At 42.6% G+C, this 17,724-nt stretch overlaps 1 protein-coding gene across 1 annotated transcript in view; it reads right to left on the reverse strand.

The window, feature by feature from the left end:
- Positions 1-17,724, reverse strand: part of si:dkey-191g9.5 (rap1 GTPase-GDP dissociation stimulator 1) — a 37,016-nt gene that overhangs the window by 3,165 nt on the left and 16,127 nt on the right. The window contains exons 2-13 of the mRNA XM_028604170.1: positions 16,532-16,636; positions 14,381-14,503; positions 13,604-13,729; positions 12,729-12,857; positions 11,383-11,508; positions 8,845-8,988; positions 8,189-8,320; positions 7,595-7,729; positions 7,014-7,139; positions 5,649-5,788; positions 5,281-5,407; positions 2,466-2,594 (exon numbers count right to left, since the gene is read on the reverse strand). Of these exons, the coding sequence (XP_028459971.1) occupies positions 2,466-2,594; positions 5,281-5,407; positions 5,649-5,788; positions 7,014-7,139; positions 7,595-7,729; positions 8,189-8,320; positions 8,845-8,988; positions 11,383-11,508; positions 12,729-12,857; positions 13,604-13,729; positions 14,381-14,503; positions 16,532-16,636 (1,542 nt within the window). The remainder of the gene's footprint in view (positions 1-2,465; positions 2,595-5,280; positions 5,408-5,648; positions 5,789-7,013; positions 7,140-7,594; positions 7,730-8,188; positions 8,321-8,844; positions 8,989-11,382; positions 11,509-12,728; positions 12,858-13,603; positions 13,730-14,380; positions 14,504-16,531; positions 16,637-17,724) is intronic.

Raw genomic sequence — 17,724 nt, forward strand, 5'->3', positions numbered from 1 at the left:
GGTATGTCGTGATTATATGCAGTGATTGGAACTTTGCCTTCCAGGCCGCCTGCCTGCACCTCACCACCTGTAATCCCATTGGGCTCCTCATAAGGGATATGAAAAAAATTGGGAGGCCCTGTTTAGTGTATTGCTTTTGCAGTGACACTCCAGTTCTCCCTCACTCTCCTGCTACGTTTGTTTCATGGAGATTTGTGACATCGGAAACAGCAATCAGTTTGTTAGTCTAAAAACTAATTCTCAGACGCAGACTTATTGTGCAAAGGAATTTGAATCATAGCCATTTTGAGAGTTGCTGTTTCTGGACCAGGCACTTAAAGTTAAAGGTCCAATATGTAATATTTGTACTGTAATAAATCCAAAAATGACACCAATGCCTCATCAGATATTAAGGAAACATGTTAAACTGAAATACTATCTTTTCTGACAACAATGCTAATTTCAGTATTTTTTCTTTTTGAAATTTACATTCCGTGACGGAATTTATGTTTATGTTTTGGTCTGTGTGTTGTTATCAACGGCCCAGTTTGACAGGCAGGCCGGGTTGCCAGATATACCTGTAAACATGTAAACCCAGCGCGCTACAACTGTAACGGTAGTACAGCCATGAAAGCAGCAAACAAACGAACAGGATCAACGGAGATAGATTCTACATGACATAAAAAAAAGAAAACAGCATGTTTCTAACAGTTGCGTGACCAGAGACGTAACAACCCCCTGGTAAATATTGGAGATGTATTTGAAAGATGGAGACAGCTTAGATCCCAAAAGGACGCAGAGTGGGCTTATTTTCTCCTGAACCGGTAAGCATTAGCTCCACGCTAATTTATCACAGCTACTAGGGATGGGCATTTTTTGTCATTTCAACATTTGTGTACTCACATTGAATTATATAGCTAGAGTAACCGAGTTGGTTACTCGCAAAAACAATTGAGACATAGCCAGTAAAGTGATCCCGACTGGTCCTGGCTAACGCCACCATGCTAACCCTGCTAACTGTTAACGTTACCGGGCAGTCCATGGCTGTTTACAGCGTGTAGCCTCTTCAGCGGCTGGAGCCGACAACGGTGAGTTATTTTAAGCCACGAGAGGGGGGCTATAAATCGGAAAGAGGGGACTATGAGTTTGCAGTGTGTTTAGCGATTGTTGCCGTAATTCTAAGCCAATGAAGTGTGTTCCGTCGGCAAGGTAGTGGTATTTTTAGCGTTTCGTATTGTAATTCTAAGCCGAGGAAGTGTGCCTGACTGGCGTGTGGAGAGGACAGTGAGGTTGTTGTGTTTTTAGCGGTTCATACTGTAATTTTAAGCCGAAAAAGTGTGTCTGTCAGTTGGTTACAGAGCTCCACGTGAGCCCGGGCTTTTATGACTGCAGCATCTAACGTTAGCTACTCTGGCTGTGCTGTGGAGTAATGTCTGGCTATGTGAGAAAAGCGTCCAGCTACATTGTTGTGAATGCTGCGGTCTCAGCCTGGCAACCCCCGTGAACTTTGAGTCTGGGCAGGAGGGGGCGGGGGAGACGACTCTCCAGTATTTTGAATTGGTAGTGCAGTAACTATTTTAACCGCTAGCTGCCAGTATTACACACAATATTACATATTGCACCTTTAAACTGCCAGCACTGCTGCATAGGTGTATAAAACGTTTTTGTAAAATATTTATTCTAAATTGATACAAATAAGATTATATGATTCATATTTGTTTTTGAGCCCCTCTGACCGCTGGGGCAGGGGAAGTCACTTAGCTTTTTAGAGAGGCTTCAATACAATGTGACATTTGTTTGGTGTTATACATGTCCCTCATTCATGAGCGAGTAATTGTATGTTTGTACTTTCTTTTACTATCCAGTTTGACAGTCAATTGTAATGGAAAAAGAACATAAATAAACTACTTTAACGTAGATTTTCTTTAGGGCTTTATTACGTGGTATCGGATCGGTGCATAAACTCCAGTACTTCCCGATACCGATACCAGCGTTTAAGGCAGTATCGGAGCCGATACCGATACCAGTATCGGTATCGGAACATCTCTAATTATAATACCGTTGTTTTGTTTGACTACAATATCTCCTTGTGTGACTTACGCTAGTTATCTTTAAAATGTAATGTAATGTGCTAGCAAAATAAAGTTCTCTGTGCTCAAAACATACAATTACTCACTCAGGAATGAGGCACATATATATAACGCCATAGACTTCCAGTCCAAGATTTCAGCGAGATGAAAAGTCTGCATTGCCTCATCCTTTTAAGGTCTCTTTGATGTCCCCTTCCTGCTGTGTGACCACAGATATTCCTTCTTCTATTCTTCTTTGATCATTTGTGATTTTGACATGGAAGCTAAAGACTACAAGAGCTTAACATGCAAATGCTAGAACACTGCAGATTGTACAGATGTTGCTGAAAAACATGCAAAGACATCTTGAATGGAACAGAATTACTGTGAACATGTGTTGTAAAATCAAACACATACTGGAGTTAGCCAGGCTGCAGATGAGACCTAAAGCACTGAACTTGACTTCGACTGCCCCTGCAGGATCCTCCAACATCTTCTTCAGCATGGGCAACAGCTCCGCCTCCCCAAACAGATCCTTCATAGACTCTGTAGACACACACACACACACACACACACACACACTTTAACTATTTACAGGGTCATAAAATATTATAAATGCAGTTAAATACATATACAAAAACATGGGCCATTTGCAGGTCTTCATAATATTAAGCATATCCGTCCTTTCTCATGCATATAAGTAACAGCCTCTTCGCCATATATGGCGGCTGCCTATGATAGCAGACAGAGCACAGTACTTTGCTAGCTGTTTAGCTCTCTTTTTGGAGATCTCAAGCTGATGAAGCCCTCTTACAACCAGCCTGTGTGTGTGTGTCTTAAACTGCCTAATCTGATCTGAGGCATGAACCCCACAGGCAGCACTATAAATGTACAGCTTTAAAAACTGAACCTAGAGGTGGATCAACAGCTCTCTGACACTGTCTGCACTTAAACTAAACACAATAAGCTACACAGTGATGGGGTTTATTGCTGGACTGTATTGGATTAGATTGTGCAGGTGTTCTTTGTGTCCACCCTCTGCATATATGTATGTCAATGTAAGTACATATGTTTGTGTATGTGGAAACAGACAGTGAAGTTGAGGAATCTTTGATATGCACCCTCGCAGCTCTCTGGGACTGATTAGTAAATTGCTCTCCTGCTTTCTTGTCAAACACACATGGACACATGCACACACACACACACACACACACACACACACACACACACACACACACACACACACACACACACACACACACACACACACACACACACACACACACACACTCTAAATGTAGATGTCATGTCATAATAGCTGAACTAATTTGTCAACTATCTCATGTCATGACATTAACCCATTAAGTAAGCCCTGTGTCTTCCGTGGTGTAGCACATTAATTGCATCTGGCTGCATATGTAGGTCATTTCTCGCTGTAATTCTCTAGAGCGGCCCTCAGGGGGCATGTAGGTTGAGTAGCTTTGCATTCCCTTGCAATGTTTTTGTGTTTTCTTGATAATATACAAGCCAACATTTGCTGTCAGTTTATTTAGCATGTTGTGTATTGTTTGTTTTTAGCATAGTTGTGTAAAAAAAAAAGAATGTTGATCGTATCTCATGTTATCTTTGTATCGGGTGGTTCTTTGCTTCTGCATAACCCATTACAACAGTGGAACATGCAGGCTGTTGGGCATTATACATGTTTCATAGTGTTTATTTTAAGTCCTGAGCTAATAATAAACCCTTGGTTAGCCCAAGGCGCTGCTTTCCAACCAGTGTGGGGCTGAATATTACACACACACACACACACACACACACACACACACACACACACACACACACACACACACACACACACACACACACACACACACACACACACACACACACACACACACACACACACACACACACACACACACACACACACACACACACACACACACACACACAGCATCATCATTCTTCCTCTCCATGTCCACATTAGCTGGAATCATACAATCAAACAACTGCACATGCCTGACTTCTCTTTTCTTTTTCTTTTAACTTAAACACATAAACAGTTGGTTCAATTGTTTTGTTTAAACTGTTGAAAGCTAAAACATTGTTAACATTGTTAAAAAACTTCATTTAGAATGGTGTTTCTTCCATTTCCATACACACATGGTGTACTTTGCAAAGCATGTAAGTTACATAAAACATAAAATAACAGCTAAAACTTAGCAGGCTTTAAAAAGCAGGATGGCGTGGGAGTACATTGAGATGCAAATAAAGTCAGGAACAACAAAGTCAAGTGTGCTATGATACAAACATAGCACACAGAGTAAAGGTAACAGAGAAGTCCCGCAGCCATAAACGGTGTTTGTTAACGAGCAGAACTAGAACACTACAGAGCAGCTTCACCAGAGAGTTAAGGTTCATGCATCCCACTTGGTGCGTGTATTTGTTGCAGAGAGAAGAGAGAGGTGGCCAAGGCTACATTCAGAGACAAGCAGTGGATCCATGTTTCCCTGTGTGACCAAATACTGTGCAACTATTAACAAACAGTGTCTGAACAAATGAATGCAGATGATCAAATCTTAACATATTATATTATTATATACATATTATCTCATTGTGGTTGGAATTATTTTGTTATGGGTATTAAAAAATGAATTGCAGCATTTCCTATTAAAAAAAACTAAAAGTCTACATTGCATGGGAAAGCAGAAAATTGCAAGTGAATAAAATGTGGCCCATTGGAGGCTTGTGAGCACATTAACAGTTAAAGCTGTGGTCCTAACATAAGGGGCCTGTAATTACCAACAATCTTGGAGTACTATGAGGATCCAGGTTCCAGGCAGGTCAGATATGACAACCTGATCTCACAGAATTCCGTGAAATGAACTCAAAATCTGTGGCATTTTCACAGAATCGGCAAAAATTCCGTAATGGGCCCATGGAAGAATTCCGTGAAATGAACACAGATCACCGAAAGTTCCGTGATGGACCCTAATGTCTCCGGTTTAGGGGCTCGGAAACTCCAGAGCAGGGGGAATGAGAGGGAGGGGGAACGCCAGAGCAGGGGGAATGAGAGGGGAAACATAGCAAAAGATATTTGTTTTTAAACCAAAACGTAGCGATGTAAATGTAGCTAGAAGTTCCAGTCCAACTCTCTGGGGGCTATTCTGACATGCTTGTAACATTTAGGCCCAGAACCTTTAACTTTAAATAGTGTCTAAAATTGCTTTACCAATGTCAATGGCAGACGCTATCGCCAGGGCAACCAGGGCCTCGTTCTGCATGATGACATGTTCACTTGTTGCCATGGAGACAAGGTGCCGAATCCCATCTGCTTTGGCTACAGCATGGACCACTTCCTGTCAGAGAGAGGAAATCAGCCCATTACAGATCAGTTCAGTTACTGTGTGTGTGTGTGTGTGTGTCTATGTGTGTGTGTGTGTGTGTGTGTGTGTCTATGTGTGTATGTGTGTGCATAATATACTGTCAACGCGTTAAACACCACACAAACTGGGTGGGATTAGCAAGAACAAATGAAAAGAAAATGTAAGTTTTAGCTGAAACTTGTGCTGACTCTCAGATCAGAATGAATGGGCTCACGGGGCTGCGGCTGTGTCTGATGAGGGCGGCCAGAAGGCGACTGGCTTCTCCTCGGACTCCTGCGTGGTCTTTGGCTTCACACCACTCCATGATCCGAGCCAGCAGCACAGCGTCTCTCCCCAGCACCAAAGCTGCCTCCTCTGACACACAAAGCATAGCAGAGAAAAGGCCAAATACATTTAATGAACCAAAAACAATTAAGAATCATCACCACGAGTTGCCACAGAATGTGAAAAATACCTAAGGGCCCTATTTTAACGATCTAAGCTCAAGGCATGAAGCGCCTGGCGCAGGTGCGTTTAGGGCGTATCCAAATCCACTTTTGCTAGTTTGACGGCCCCTGGCCATGTACATTCCTCTTACTTCCCAGACCTGCCCTCCGACTCTCTTGCCAGCCCTGCTCACCTGAAATCACCTCCCACTTGCACACCTGTTCCCACTTCCCTCATCAGTGAGTATGTTTACATGCACACCAGTATTCCACTTTTATTCTTAATATTACAATATTCCGAATTTGATACAGGTCATGTAAACAGCATATTCCGTTTGGATATTCAGAATAAGGCCTTTTTCCAAATATAGCATTTTTCGATTAAGACATGTGGGATATTCTGGTATTATTCGGGTTTTAGAGGCATTCCTTGTAATGCTACGCCGACCTTTTTAAGAAGCTGGTTGAAGGAATGAAAGAGAGACGCTGTGTTCACACGCTGCAACAAGTCCTCCACCGCTGGAAAACTTTGGAAAAATTGTATTTTGCACGGCTACATGTAAACGGGAATATTAGTGGAATATTCTCTTTCATTAGCCATGGAAACAGCTTAGTCGGAATATCGTCTTTTTCCGAATAAGGGCAAAAACTGGAATATTATGTGCATGTAAACAGTCAACGGGGACATCCAGGTCGTTATATAGCATCCACGTTTCCTTCACTTGCTTGAGGTCACTAAAGAGGCGTTTTCATCCGAGAGACGCTGTGATTGGTGGATAGGATATGGAGCAGGGTCCTGACAGCGACATAACCAATCTATGACAGACGCTCCACTTAGCACCAACTGCAATGTTACATTTTAAATGAATGGAGCCTACTGGCAGTCTGGCACACGTGGGTGCTCAGTATTTTCCATGGGTGCTCGAGCTCTGGAGCACCCACAGTATCTGCGCCTATGGTTGTGTGAATGTTTGAATTCTGTGTTAACCTCTTTTTTTTTTTGTCCATTGTGGAAATCTGCCTGAGATACCTAAAAAGGCTGGAACTTGGGTTCATCATCTGGGAAGAATGGTAGTCATGGCAGGCATCAATTCTTGATGCCTGATTGGACACAACAGGAATCACATCTCTAGGCTACCAACGGCTGTGCTCACCTTGTCCATCCACCATCATGCGTAGCGTACCCAGCAGTTTGAACTGAACTGGCGGCATGTCAGAGCGCAGCAGGGTCTTTATCCTCTCAGTCACCCCGTCCTCCAGCATCTGCACTTTGTTGGTGCCTGAGAGACACAGAGCATCCATGTCATTTTAAATCAAATTTAAATGATAGAATGAAAGACATTTTAAACCTTTAGCCGTTTACAGATTTTCTTTTCCTGATTGACCCATGTAATGTATCTTTCTGCAATTTGTCCATCTGACTTGTTTTTGAAAATGATTCAGTGAGTCTTTTGTTTCTTGGTCTGAACATGGAAATGAGTATCTTTTAGAAGGTATGTTTCAGTGTTAGGTAATCACTTTGATGTTGGGTCCATGGAACATATGTATATCGCTACATTCATAGCCGCGGGTTCGACTCCGACATGTGGCCCTTTGCTGCATGTCATTCCCCCTCTCTTTCCCCTTTCATGTCTTCATCTGTCCTATGGAAATAAAGGCCTAAAATGCCCTGAATAATAATCTTAAAACTATGGTCTGTTACACCACTAGTATGTCTAATGTTTTTGATCAGTACCAGGAATGGCCAGGTTTCTGAGCGCGCTCAGTCCAGCATGTTGAACAGACACATCTCCTTCCTCGACATGCTGCTCCAACAAGGTCAGGATGTGAGGAACCACACCGAGGTCCAGCATCTTCACACAGTTACTGTCTGACAGAAGCACAGCAGGCCAACCAACATAAACGCATATACCACAAAGTGTAGCACTATAAATAACTCACACAAACTCCATATAATTATCCTATTACAAGTAATTTAATAATAAAATTGTATTACTTTAAAATGACAAAACACTCAATCTGTATTTTGAAGAAGATGTGAATGGTCTTAAGCTTAAGTTCCTCAGCAAGACTTCATTATTACGAAGAAGGACCTGTCCCCAGATTTGCTGTGTTAAAATTAATTAGACACACATTGAATTAGGAAAAATGCACAGTCAGCAGAAAGGTGTATAATACAGAGAATATGTTTTACTATTACATGTTCCCAAACTGTGGTGGTGGCTGCTTGCTTATCATATATCAGCTCCACATAGATGACACTGATGGCAGGGAATGTCTCTTCACGAACCTGTCACACATCTGGGCTCATTTCTGAAAAATATCTTACCGTTCCTGGCGAAGTTGGCGACGGCCAGCGCGCCGGACAGCTGCAACTGGGTGTTGGAGCTCTGCAGCCAGGACAGAACATCCTGGTACACCACACCGGAGCCCTCGCCAAAACACTTCTGCATTGACTCATCTGAGACACACACACACACACACACACACACACACACACACACACACACACACACACACACACACACACACACAGTCCTTTAAACAAGATCATTATAATACTCACAAATGGCACACTATTTCTTCCTACAAGCAGCGCTGTCACACTATTTTAGATATACGTGAGGCTGAAAAGGGGTCACAATACTGTTGGCTGCTTTGTTATGCCGTGGCCAGCCCCTGCCCATCTCCTCTATCTCCTGTTGGGTCTCTTTCTTTTGATGACTGCTAATTGCAGTTGGTCAACACTTTTTGGTGCATACTGTCTGAATGCAATGATAGAGGACAGGACAGGACAACAGTCAGTGTCATTTGAACTGGCCAATCCCAGCTGAATATGCACAGTAAATGACATGCACAAAATTGTCTGATTATCAGGCAAATGAGGTGACAGACAGACGGACAGACAGACAGACTGAGACAGAGTTGCTGCTGTACAACGTTCATAGATGTGATGTGCCACAGGGTTTCACCTGCATCACTCACCTCCTAAAAGCAGGGACACTATTAGGTTGGAGGCGATCTTGATGCTGCAGAGGTCGTGGGGGTCAGATCCTCCCTGCAAAGCCCGAATCATCTCTGATAGAGCCTCTGGTACTCCTGACTCGGCAAACTGCAGCTTCAGTGTATCTGGTGGTCCAGCACAATTTATTTTATCATTATTAACAGCTAACGTTATCTTCCAATAAATGTACAGCAAAACTGAGCATTATTACCCGATTGAAAATCATACAACAAAAAACCCTTGATGCCTCGAGAATCTGGTCATGATTTTTTTTTTCTTTTTCTTATGTGTATGTCGATTTTTTGGAAGTATCACTGTAGGAGCCCAAAAAAAGGGGAAGTTTTTCTTTATTTGGCATTTGGCCATAGTACACTCCCAGCAGGCTTAAGGCTGATTGTAGAGTTACCCTATCCATTCACCTTTTAGTCCCCTCCCAGGGTTTGAGTTACATCCATCTAGTCTTCACTTTAGGGTTCCAGCTATAAGCTGGTTTTGCTGGCAAAAGGCCTGTTAATCTTGTGTTATACTTTTTCTTAACTGGACAATAAAAATGTTTTAGGCTTTGGATGTTACAGAATCTGTTTAGGCTGGTTTGCAGGGAGATTCTTCCCCTGTCCTCCTTAAAGGGTAACTACCGTTTTTTCAACCCTATGTTCCTATGTTTTTGTGTCTAAGTGACTGATGGGAACAACAATCTTTGACATTGATCCAGTATTAAGCAAGATCGCTGCAGTCGGCAGCAGAGAAACAAGCTACAATGTGAGTTAATAAGGCAATTCTGCAGCTTGCCTTCACAAAAGTGCTCGTTTTTCCACCAACAGGCTCAGATTAATATTCTAAGTGTCTGACAACATTATGGAAAGGATTTCTAAGGAAGTCAACCTTTCTGTAAAGAGTAAGATTCTTTTTTAAAATATAAAAACATCTACAAAATTGCGTTCTCTAAACCCACTAGACTCTATGTTAATAAACAGAAATTTTAGCATCATAAAACACACCTCATTCAAAGTCGACAGAAACAAAATAAAACTATGAAAAGCCATTTTGGGTCGTCTTTTCAATTTCCCAACCATCACAACTCTAGTTTTGTTTGAAATAAACACATAGTTTACTGATTTACATGTGAAAATATGTTGGCTCTATACACGCTAAAAGTATTGTTTTTTTAAATGGAGTCTGCTGGGTTTAACGCTAGTGACTTCAGAGCTGTTTCTGGTTAAACAGAAAGGTCTTAAAGAGGTTTTAAAGGTCTATCTCTGAAGGGATCCTTTCTATAATGTTGTCAGACACTTAGAATATTAATCTAAGCCTGTCAGCGGCAAAATAAAGCACTTTTAGAGGACCAAATTGACGATGCACATTTGCCCCATGGTCTGTGGCTGCCGGTTACAGCATCAACGCTTAATACTGGACCAATGTCAAAGATTGTTGTTCCTATCAGTAACTTACACTCAAAAACCTATGCAAATAGGGTCCAGGTTGAAAAAAACGGTAGTTACCCTTTAAGGAAGATGTTATTTGTGCCTGTTATCTTGCCTGTGCTTTACTGTGTTGTGTGATTGACTATTGGTACTGTTTTTGTTTTTAATAGTTTCTTTTTATGACTGGGAAAATAAAGATTGATTGCTTGAATGTTACTACCCACAATGCCCTAACACAATAAGAGATATCAAAGGGGTGTCTACCTTGGTATAAACAATCTCTCAAGTCATAAAGCCTGGCGTTTTTCCGTTACGTGGTACCTGCTCGACTCTACTCGCCTTTTTTGGTTTCCCATTAGGATAACAAGTCCCTGGGACCTGCCAACAGGTACTTTATTTAGTACCACCTCCGTGGAGGTTCCAAGTGAGCTGAGGCGATACCAAAAGGTGACGTGAAAACCTGCAGACTCCTGATTGGTCGGAGAGAATCGTCACTAATCATCATTGCTGTAGCGACAGACGGGGGTGTCCTGAACAAACCCGCCATTTTTAAATAGTTTAGCCAGCGGTGTTTTTTTTGCTGCCTCCAGCTTCTTTAGAAACTAAATGTGTCTTCTGGCAAACAGCCACATGCCGAGAATCAAAACCAACACACCTTCCACATTCTGTGTGTGTGTCGCGTTAGGTCCCCGCAGTTTCCTGCGCCGCCGCTATGACGACCAGCCACGCTTGCCTCATGCTGCAGATCCACTTTTGCGACACGACAAGTGTGGTGTGGATAGTCGCGTCGCGTTCAGTGGATTAATTTGCATTAAAGATGGGCAGCGGCTTTATGCTTGATGTCACCCATAGGAATAAAGTGGAGACGTGGCGCGACAGCAATGTCACACGGCCAAGTAGATCTGCACGGTCACGCATGAGGCGGTACTAAATCTGCACCGCGGCCGAGTCAAGTCAAGTCAAGTCAAGTCAAGTCGAGCCGAGCCGAGCCGAGCCGAGCCGAGTAACTGGTACTAGCATCGGGTAAGCGCCATAGTGAAAATATCAAGGCATGCTTGATGAAACCAGTTTCATCAACAAGCACCCTGCAGGTCTTACCGCTCTCGCCCAGTGAGCCCAGTATTTCCAGGATGACATGTCGGCGTTCGGCATCGGGCGCCCGTTTCAGCTGAAACGTCAGTACGCCTGCCACATCCAGCTCTGCCAGGGCCTCCCTCGCAGAGTCTGCAAACACAGGGGTCTATAACTATAGACAGTGAGGAGGTGACCAATTATCCTGACTACCCGTGATCATACATCTGAGATCTACCGCCAATTTACCACAGCAGTCTTTTGAAATGTGGAATTCCCCGCTCAAATCTTCATTTGAAACATTTTATACATGTTGTCCTCCCTTCTTTTGGGACAAGCTTTGATTCCTTTGTCCTGGTGACATCACTTTATTAGCTGATGAAAGGAGTTGTGGAAGCACTGAAGAAGGACTGAAGTGATCTGTGTTTGTTTGTATGATCTTTCCACTGACTCTCTTGGCACCGTACACAATCGGTGTGTGTGCCAGCATTTACTGTACAGGAAAGCAAGGAGAGTACATAAAGAATATGTAAACACCTCAGCTTCACAGGCTCATTTTGCCGGGGCTAAGCCCCGAACGTTTTAAAGGTGCACTATGAGTTCCTGCATGACGTCACTTCTGTTGACGTTCAAAGTAAATACCGAACAAAACGGAGCTAACTCGCCCCTTCCCCCAGGTTTCTGTAACTGTCATGACTAACTGACTAACTGTCACTAACCCCCACCCCCTCCCCCAACCATCTTGTTGGTGATTGGCTGGAGTGGCTTGTTGTATTTTGGTGCACAGCCTGTGCCCCTAGTGTTTGTTTGACGGTTACAACCCCTGTGTTGTCTCCTCTGACAGGGCTTTTTCACGGCGTGTTCAGGGGACAGGCAGCTAGCGGATCAAGGAGAGATGACTATGATTTGAGACAAAAATGAAATTGCGCTGCACCTTTAAGTGTACTCCAGAATATAATTTTAAATGTAAGCATGTGAGACTCGACAAAAGATGCCATTTGTGTGTAAATAACAATAATTAATTATGGGATCCATCCAGAAATGATTAACTGTTTTCCGACTCTAACTAAATGTTAAATGATAGCAGTTGTGGAGTATTCTGTTTTTATGCAGTACTAATTCTAATTACTAACAACTATTCATGTCTTTCAAATCGCAATCCATAATTAATCTGGAAAGACAGTTTTTGAGGTACACATTTAAATATTTTAATGATTAAGACAATGTTTGAACATAAATAAGGTAGCAGAGTGCATATAAAGCATCAAAATAGATTGTTTCTACCCTGTAGTGTAGGTGTGAGGGACATGTGATTTAAATCACAACAAATTAATAATGAATTACTAAAATAAATACAATTACTAAATATTCACCCATGTCAGCCAGGTTACAGAGGGCCAGCAGGCAGACGTTGACCAGGGGGTCGTTCTCTGGATACTCCCTTATAATGGCTACCAGTCTGGGGATTACACCACTCTGGACCAACTGGTCCTGTTGGAAGGCTGGGTGGGAGGTCAGAGAGAGAGAGAGAGAGAGAGAGAGAGAGAGAGAGAGAGAGAGAGAGAGAGAGAGAGAGAGAGAGAGAGGAGATCAAGGTTAAAAGTGACGGATATGGACACATTGTTTTATTATGCAGTTGTTTACTTTTCACTTCACTTCCACTTCCATGCTATTACTTAATTTCATGGTGTCACAGATTTGTAGTACTCAAGACCAGTGTCAACACCACTTTTTGAAGTTCTCGGTCTCGGAATCGACCGCCTCAGCCTCGGTCTCAAATAAAGATGACTCTGGATTTTATTTCAAGACCAGCCACACCAGTTATCCACAACTGCCTTTTGATTATTTTATCAAGGCATTTGTCATGATACACTTTCAGCAATACAAGAGTTGTTTTCTGTGTATGTTCTGTATGGGAATCTGGATCTTTCAGATCAATTTGAGAAGTGCCTATGGTTAGCATTTTCCACATTTTATCGTGGCATGCAGTGTTGGACTCAATTTGGTCTTGGTCTTGAATCGGTCTCAACTTCTCAAATTCTTGGCCTTGTCTCGGTCTCCATACACTCTGGTCTTGGTGATGACTTGGACTCGGTTTAGGTGGTCTTGACTACAACACTGCTACCTATTTAAACCATTAGAGTGACTTGCTGTCTGCCTGTGTAACCTTCACAGTTTCTGCCTCATACACACACTGTTTTTCATCATGAACCCTGCTGAGTGAGCCAGCAATGTCAGAACAACTCACAGTTGTCAAAGCAGATGCGTCCGATGGCCCTGCCAGTGTTCAGCAGCATCTCCTGGTTGTTGCTGTTCAGATGGGGAACCAGCACCTTCACCAGGCCTGCCTCAATGCACGGCTCCCTGACTGCAGCTGCAACACACACAAGGACACACCACATTTCACCTGTCTGCCTGTGATTGTGATTCTGGTTTCAACCTTGCTTTTCTCTGAGCCATTAGAGCTTGAACATTCCATATCAACTGGGCAAACGGTTGGGGAAGATGGTGTGATGGAAAGTTCTAGACCATAGACTGTATAAAATATGGACAGAGGTTACTGATGAGCCAAAATGAAGCTCAAAGTGGGCGGCTCCTAGTGGCCCTCGCCATCTTGGCAGGCGTGACGTCTGCAAATCCAAAAATGGGTATAGAGGTGGAGCGTGGACGGAGCTGAGGCGGGCTGAATGAAGCCTACAATGTATGCTGGCCTGCTGTGACGGCAGCCCAACTGTCATTCAAAATGGAATGCCCTTAATTATACACAACTATGGCGTACCTTGTCATAATCCTAATTTCTTGATGTTACATTTCACCCCAGGATATGGTGCTACTAAACCAGACTATGGGGTGAATTGTAACATTTTACTCCTTGTGTTTGAGAGTATATCATGAACATTCTGTTTGGGTTTCAGAGATAACAGCTTCACCATTTTATAGCAGAAGCTGTATTTTATTTGCTGCTGAAAAATCTCAAATGTTATCTTGCCTTATATTATCCAACAAAACTGCAGCAGTATCCTACCTTCTCTGGCCATCTCCGCCACCACCAGAGCCACCTGGCAGGAAAGGGGGCTTTTGCTCCGTAGGGTCTGAGCCAGTGTGGGTAGAATCCCACTTCTGGCAATCTCAACAGCAGCATCCTTCTCTGTGGACACAAATTCATTTATTGAAATAAAAACAGATTAAATACTAGAAACTACGTTAGTTTTGACCAGTAGTTTTTAGGGGTTGCATTAAAAAACAAATCCACGGTCACGTTTTGTGGTGGCCTCCTGATCTTTTATTTACTGCCACCATCAGACTTTCACTTTCACCTAATATATGAGACGGTCTAACAGGCAACCTGTGCCACCCTTACACCAAATATACAACTTTCACACAAAATCCAGGGTAATGTAGAGCACCTTTCAGACATGCACATTGTTATGTGACGGCAAGTTTGCATGTGGGTCACATCTGATGAGCAGACCTGCAACATTTCGGGCCCTATCTACGCATGTATCATTCCTATTTTGCACCCGACATTTCCATGAATCATGGATGTGTTAATGACATAAATGAGGAAATATTAGAAGACTTAAGGAGACGTGATGTTTAACTGCATGTGCTGATGTCACTTGACCCAAATGCCCTAGCAGCAGCACGGCAGAGGAGAGGCAGAAGGGCTGCATCGTCTATGGTGAGGTCATCTCGGTCTATTGTTCACCATGAATTCATAACCTCGTGATTCAGTGAGAGTGAGCCCAAAACATCGGAAAGTATGTTTTTGTGACATTTCTTTATTTACATTTTGCCAAAAAGAAAAATCAATAGCAAACGTCGGTCTCCTCGGCTGTGAACCGGTCCTGGCGTGCGCCTAGCAAATCCGCATATTATAATAGCAATCCGCCATGCTTTTAAAGGGAACTTGAGCTCTGATTAGTTTATTGCACATTACGCCCAAACCACACCTATGAGTAATGTAGCTACTTCAGACCAACCCATTTTAGATTTGCTTCGGGCACAAGAGTCATCCGCCCACAAAGCTACTTGCGTTTGGCGTTTGATACTTGCGTTTCAGATCGTTAAAATAGGGCCCTTCATGTGAGCAGCAAGGAATTAAGCGAGGGCCATGTTTTGTCATTTTGAACCCTGCTTGGGTGCTGTCGGACTGTGAACTCTATCTTGGAAATACATTGAGAATTACTAAGGAAACTACAGGGTACATTAAACCACTCAGAAGCATTATCAAGCCACCCGGATCAATCAATACATTGGTCACACGAAATTGTAGAAAATACAATTCCAGTTGAATGTAATCCCATCAGCTCCTTCAACGTTTGCATTATTCATCATAAAGCAGAATGTGGCCCCCAGGTCGACACACAGACTTTTAAATTTTTTCACTTTATATTATTTTCCACAAGCAAATTAGTTCAATGAAATGGTCTTATAATGTCTAAAGAGATGTAGATGTACAATAGATTACATTTATGTTACACAATGCTCTGTTTGAGTGCCATCACTTCAACAAATGACGCCAGCATTGTACTTACATATTCCATATCTGGAAAGGGCTAACTGTAGTAGGCAGATTGCTAAGACATTTTTTGTTCACATTACTATTCCCCTATAAGGATTGGTCGAGTGGTGGAAGGATAACATATGGAGGCTGGAGTAATCTTCACCTGATCTATGTTTTTGTATAATTTAATGGTAATAACACCAAAAAGCCGTTCAGGCTGGTTTTGGGGAGGTTGCAGAACACAAAAACAAAAAAAGATATACACCATTGCCTGTCTAATGTGTTGGCATTTTTACGGTTTCTCAGCGGAGACCGATTAAAAAAAATCATTGAATATTTTTGTCTTTGTTGTCCCAGGCTAAATATTATCTGTATGAATTGAGATGTATTGATAGTATATTTCTATATTTACGGGGGCGAGGTAGGGGGGCGCATTCATGTATGCACGTGTGTACAGTATCCTCTCACCCACCTGGGCTACACAACTCAGCAACACAACTACCGATCTATTGGTCCGGCAGGATGGAATAAATAATAGAACTACACAATCTAGAATGTATCTGGCCAGGGCGCAACCCCATCCATCAGAGGACTCATCGATGTGTGTGTGTGTGTGTGTGTGTGTGTGTGTGTGTGTGTGTGTGTGTGTGTGGTGCGTACATGACTTACTTTTTTCCAAAAGAGCAGCCAGCACTGTGTCCAAATGAGGCTTGAGCTCCTCCTCAATCACCTCTGTGCTCACACTGATAGCCTTTAGAGCCTCGATAAGAGAGTCTGCAACACACAAACATACACCATCAACACCAACAACAACAAAAGTTAGGAATATGCCAACTCAACTTCAAAAGTCTTTCTCATCCCACCTTAATAAACTTGTACATGAACATTAAATCTTAGTCAACAACACCAAAAAGTAAAATACATCGGCGTGGCTCTACAGGCATTACCAGGCACACCTGACTTCCATTTACAATCAAGCTCAGTACAAGAAACCCGGCTCTCCACTCACTCATCGCCAGAATGTTTTCTGCTCTCCATGTGGTAACTCTTCAGGCCTAAAAACCTCCAGTGAAGATTTTTACTTAGACCTGTTGTTGTACATTGTTAAAAATAACCGTACCTGTGTCTCCTCCGTCTCCAACACCTGCCAGAACTGAGCCTGCCTTCCTGCTCATCATCTGCCACAGCCTGCCACTTATTCCTCACCACCAGACACCATCTGCTTTCACCGGGATTGTCTCCTCACCACCTTGATTAACTCTCTCTTACTTGCAAGTACTGAGATAAAATAAACCTTCTAACTACTATCCATTGTACCTGTGTCTGAATCTGCTACTGGGGTCCAAACTGGGAGCAAATCATAACAGGAGGATTAAAAAAACATGATGGACTCTTCAGAAGAGGTTATTATCTTCAATCGAGCGTCTGCGCGCTAAAGTCGTCGGACGCCACATGCTTCTGAAGATAGTCTTTTAAAAAAAAGTTACGCACTAAAGCTTTAAATATAGTACTATTACATACTCTTCTTGGCCTAACCCACAACATTCAGGTTCAATGGGCCTGTGGTTCTGTCCATTCCTCTGGTGGCATCCATTACTGTCCAGTATTTCATTCTAACTGGTGCTGCTGCTGGCTGAAAGTCTTTTATTCCTAAACCCTTAAAACTACAGACTGTATTTAATGTTGGATATATGTTTGCTTAACTTTCCCATATCTTGTGTGTTTTCTTGAGGAAAAAGTGAATCAAAACGTGAAATGTAAAGTTGCAGTGTCTTTTATTTAAATTTTTGGTGACAGTCCCTTAACTATATGTCAGGTTTGCCGTGATTAAACCCAAAAGCAGACCGGACCAGAAGATTTAT

The sequence above is a fragment of the Perca flavescens genome, chromosome 17, assembly GCF_004354835.1.
Source record: "Perca flavescens isolate YP-PL-M2 chromosome 17, PFLA_1.0, whole genome shotgun sequence".
Taxonomy (NCBI): domain Eukaryota; kingdom Metazoa; phylum Chordata; class Actinopteri; order Perciformes; family Percidae; genus Perca; species Perca flavescens.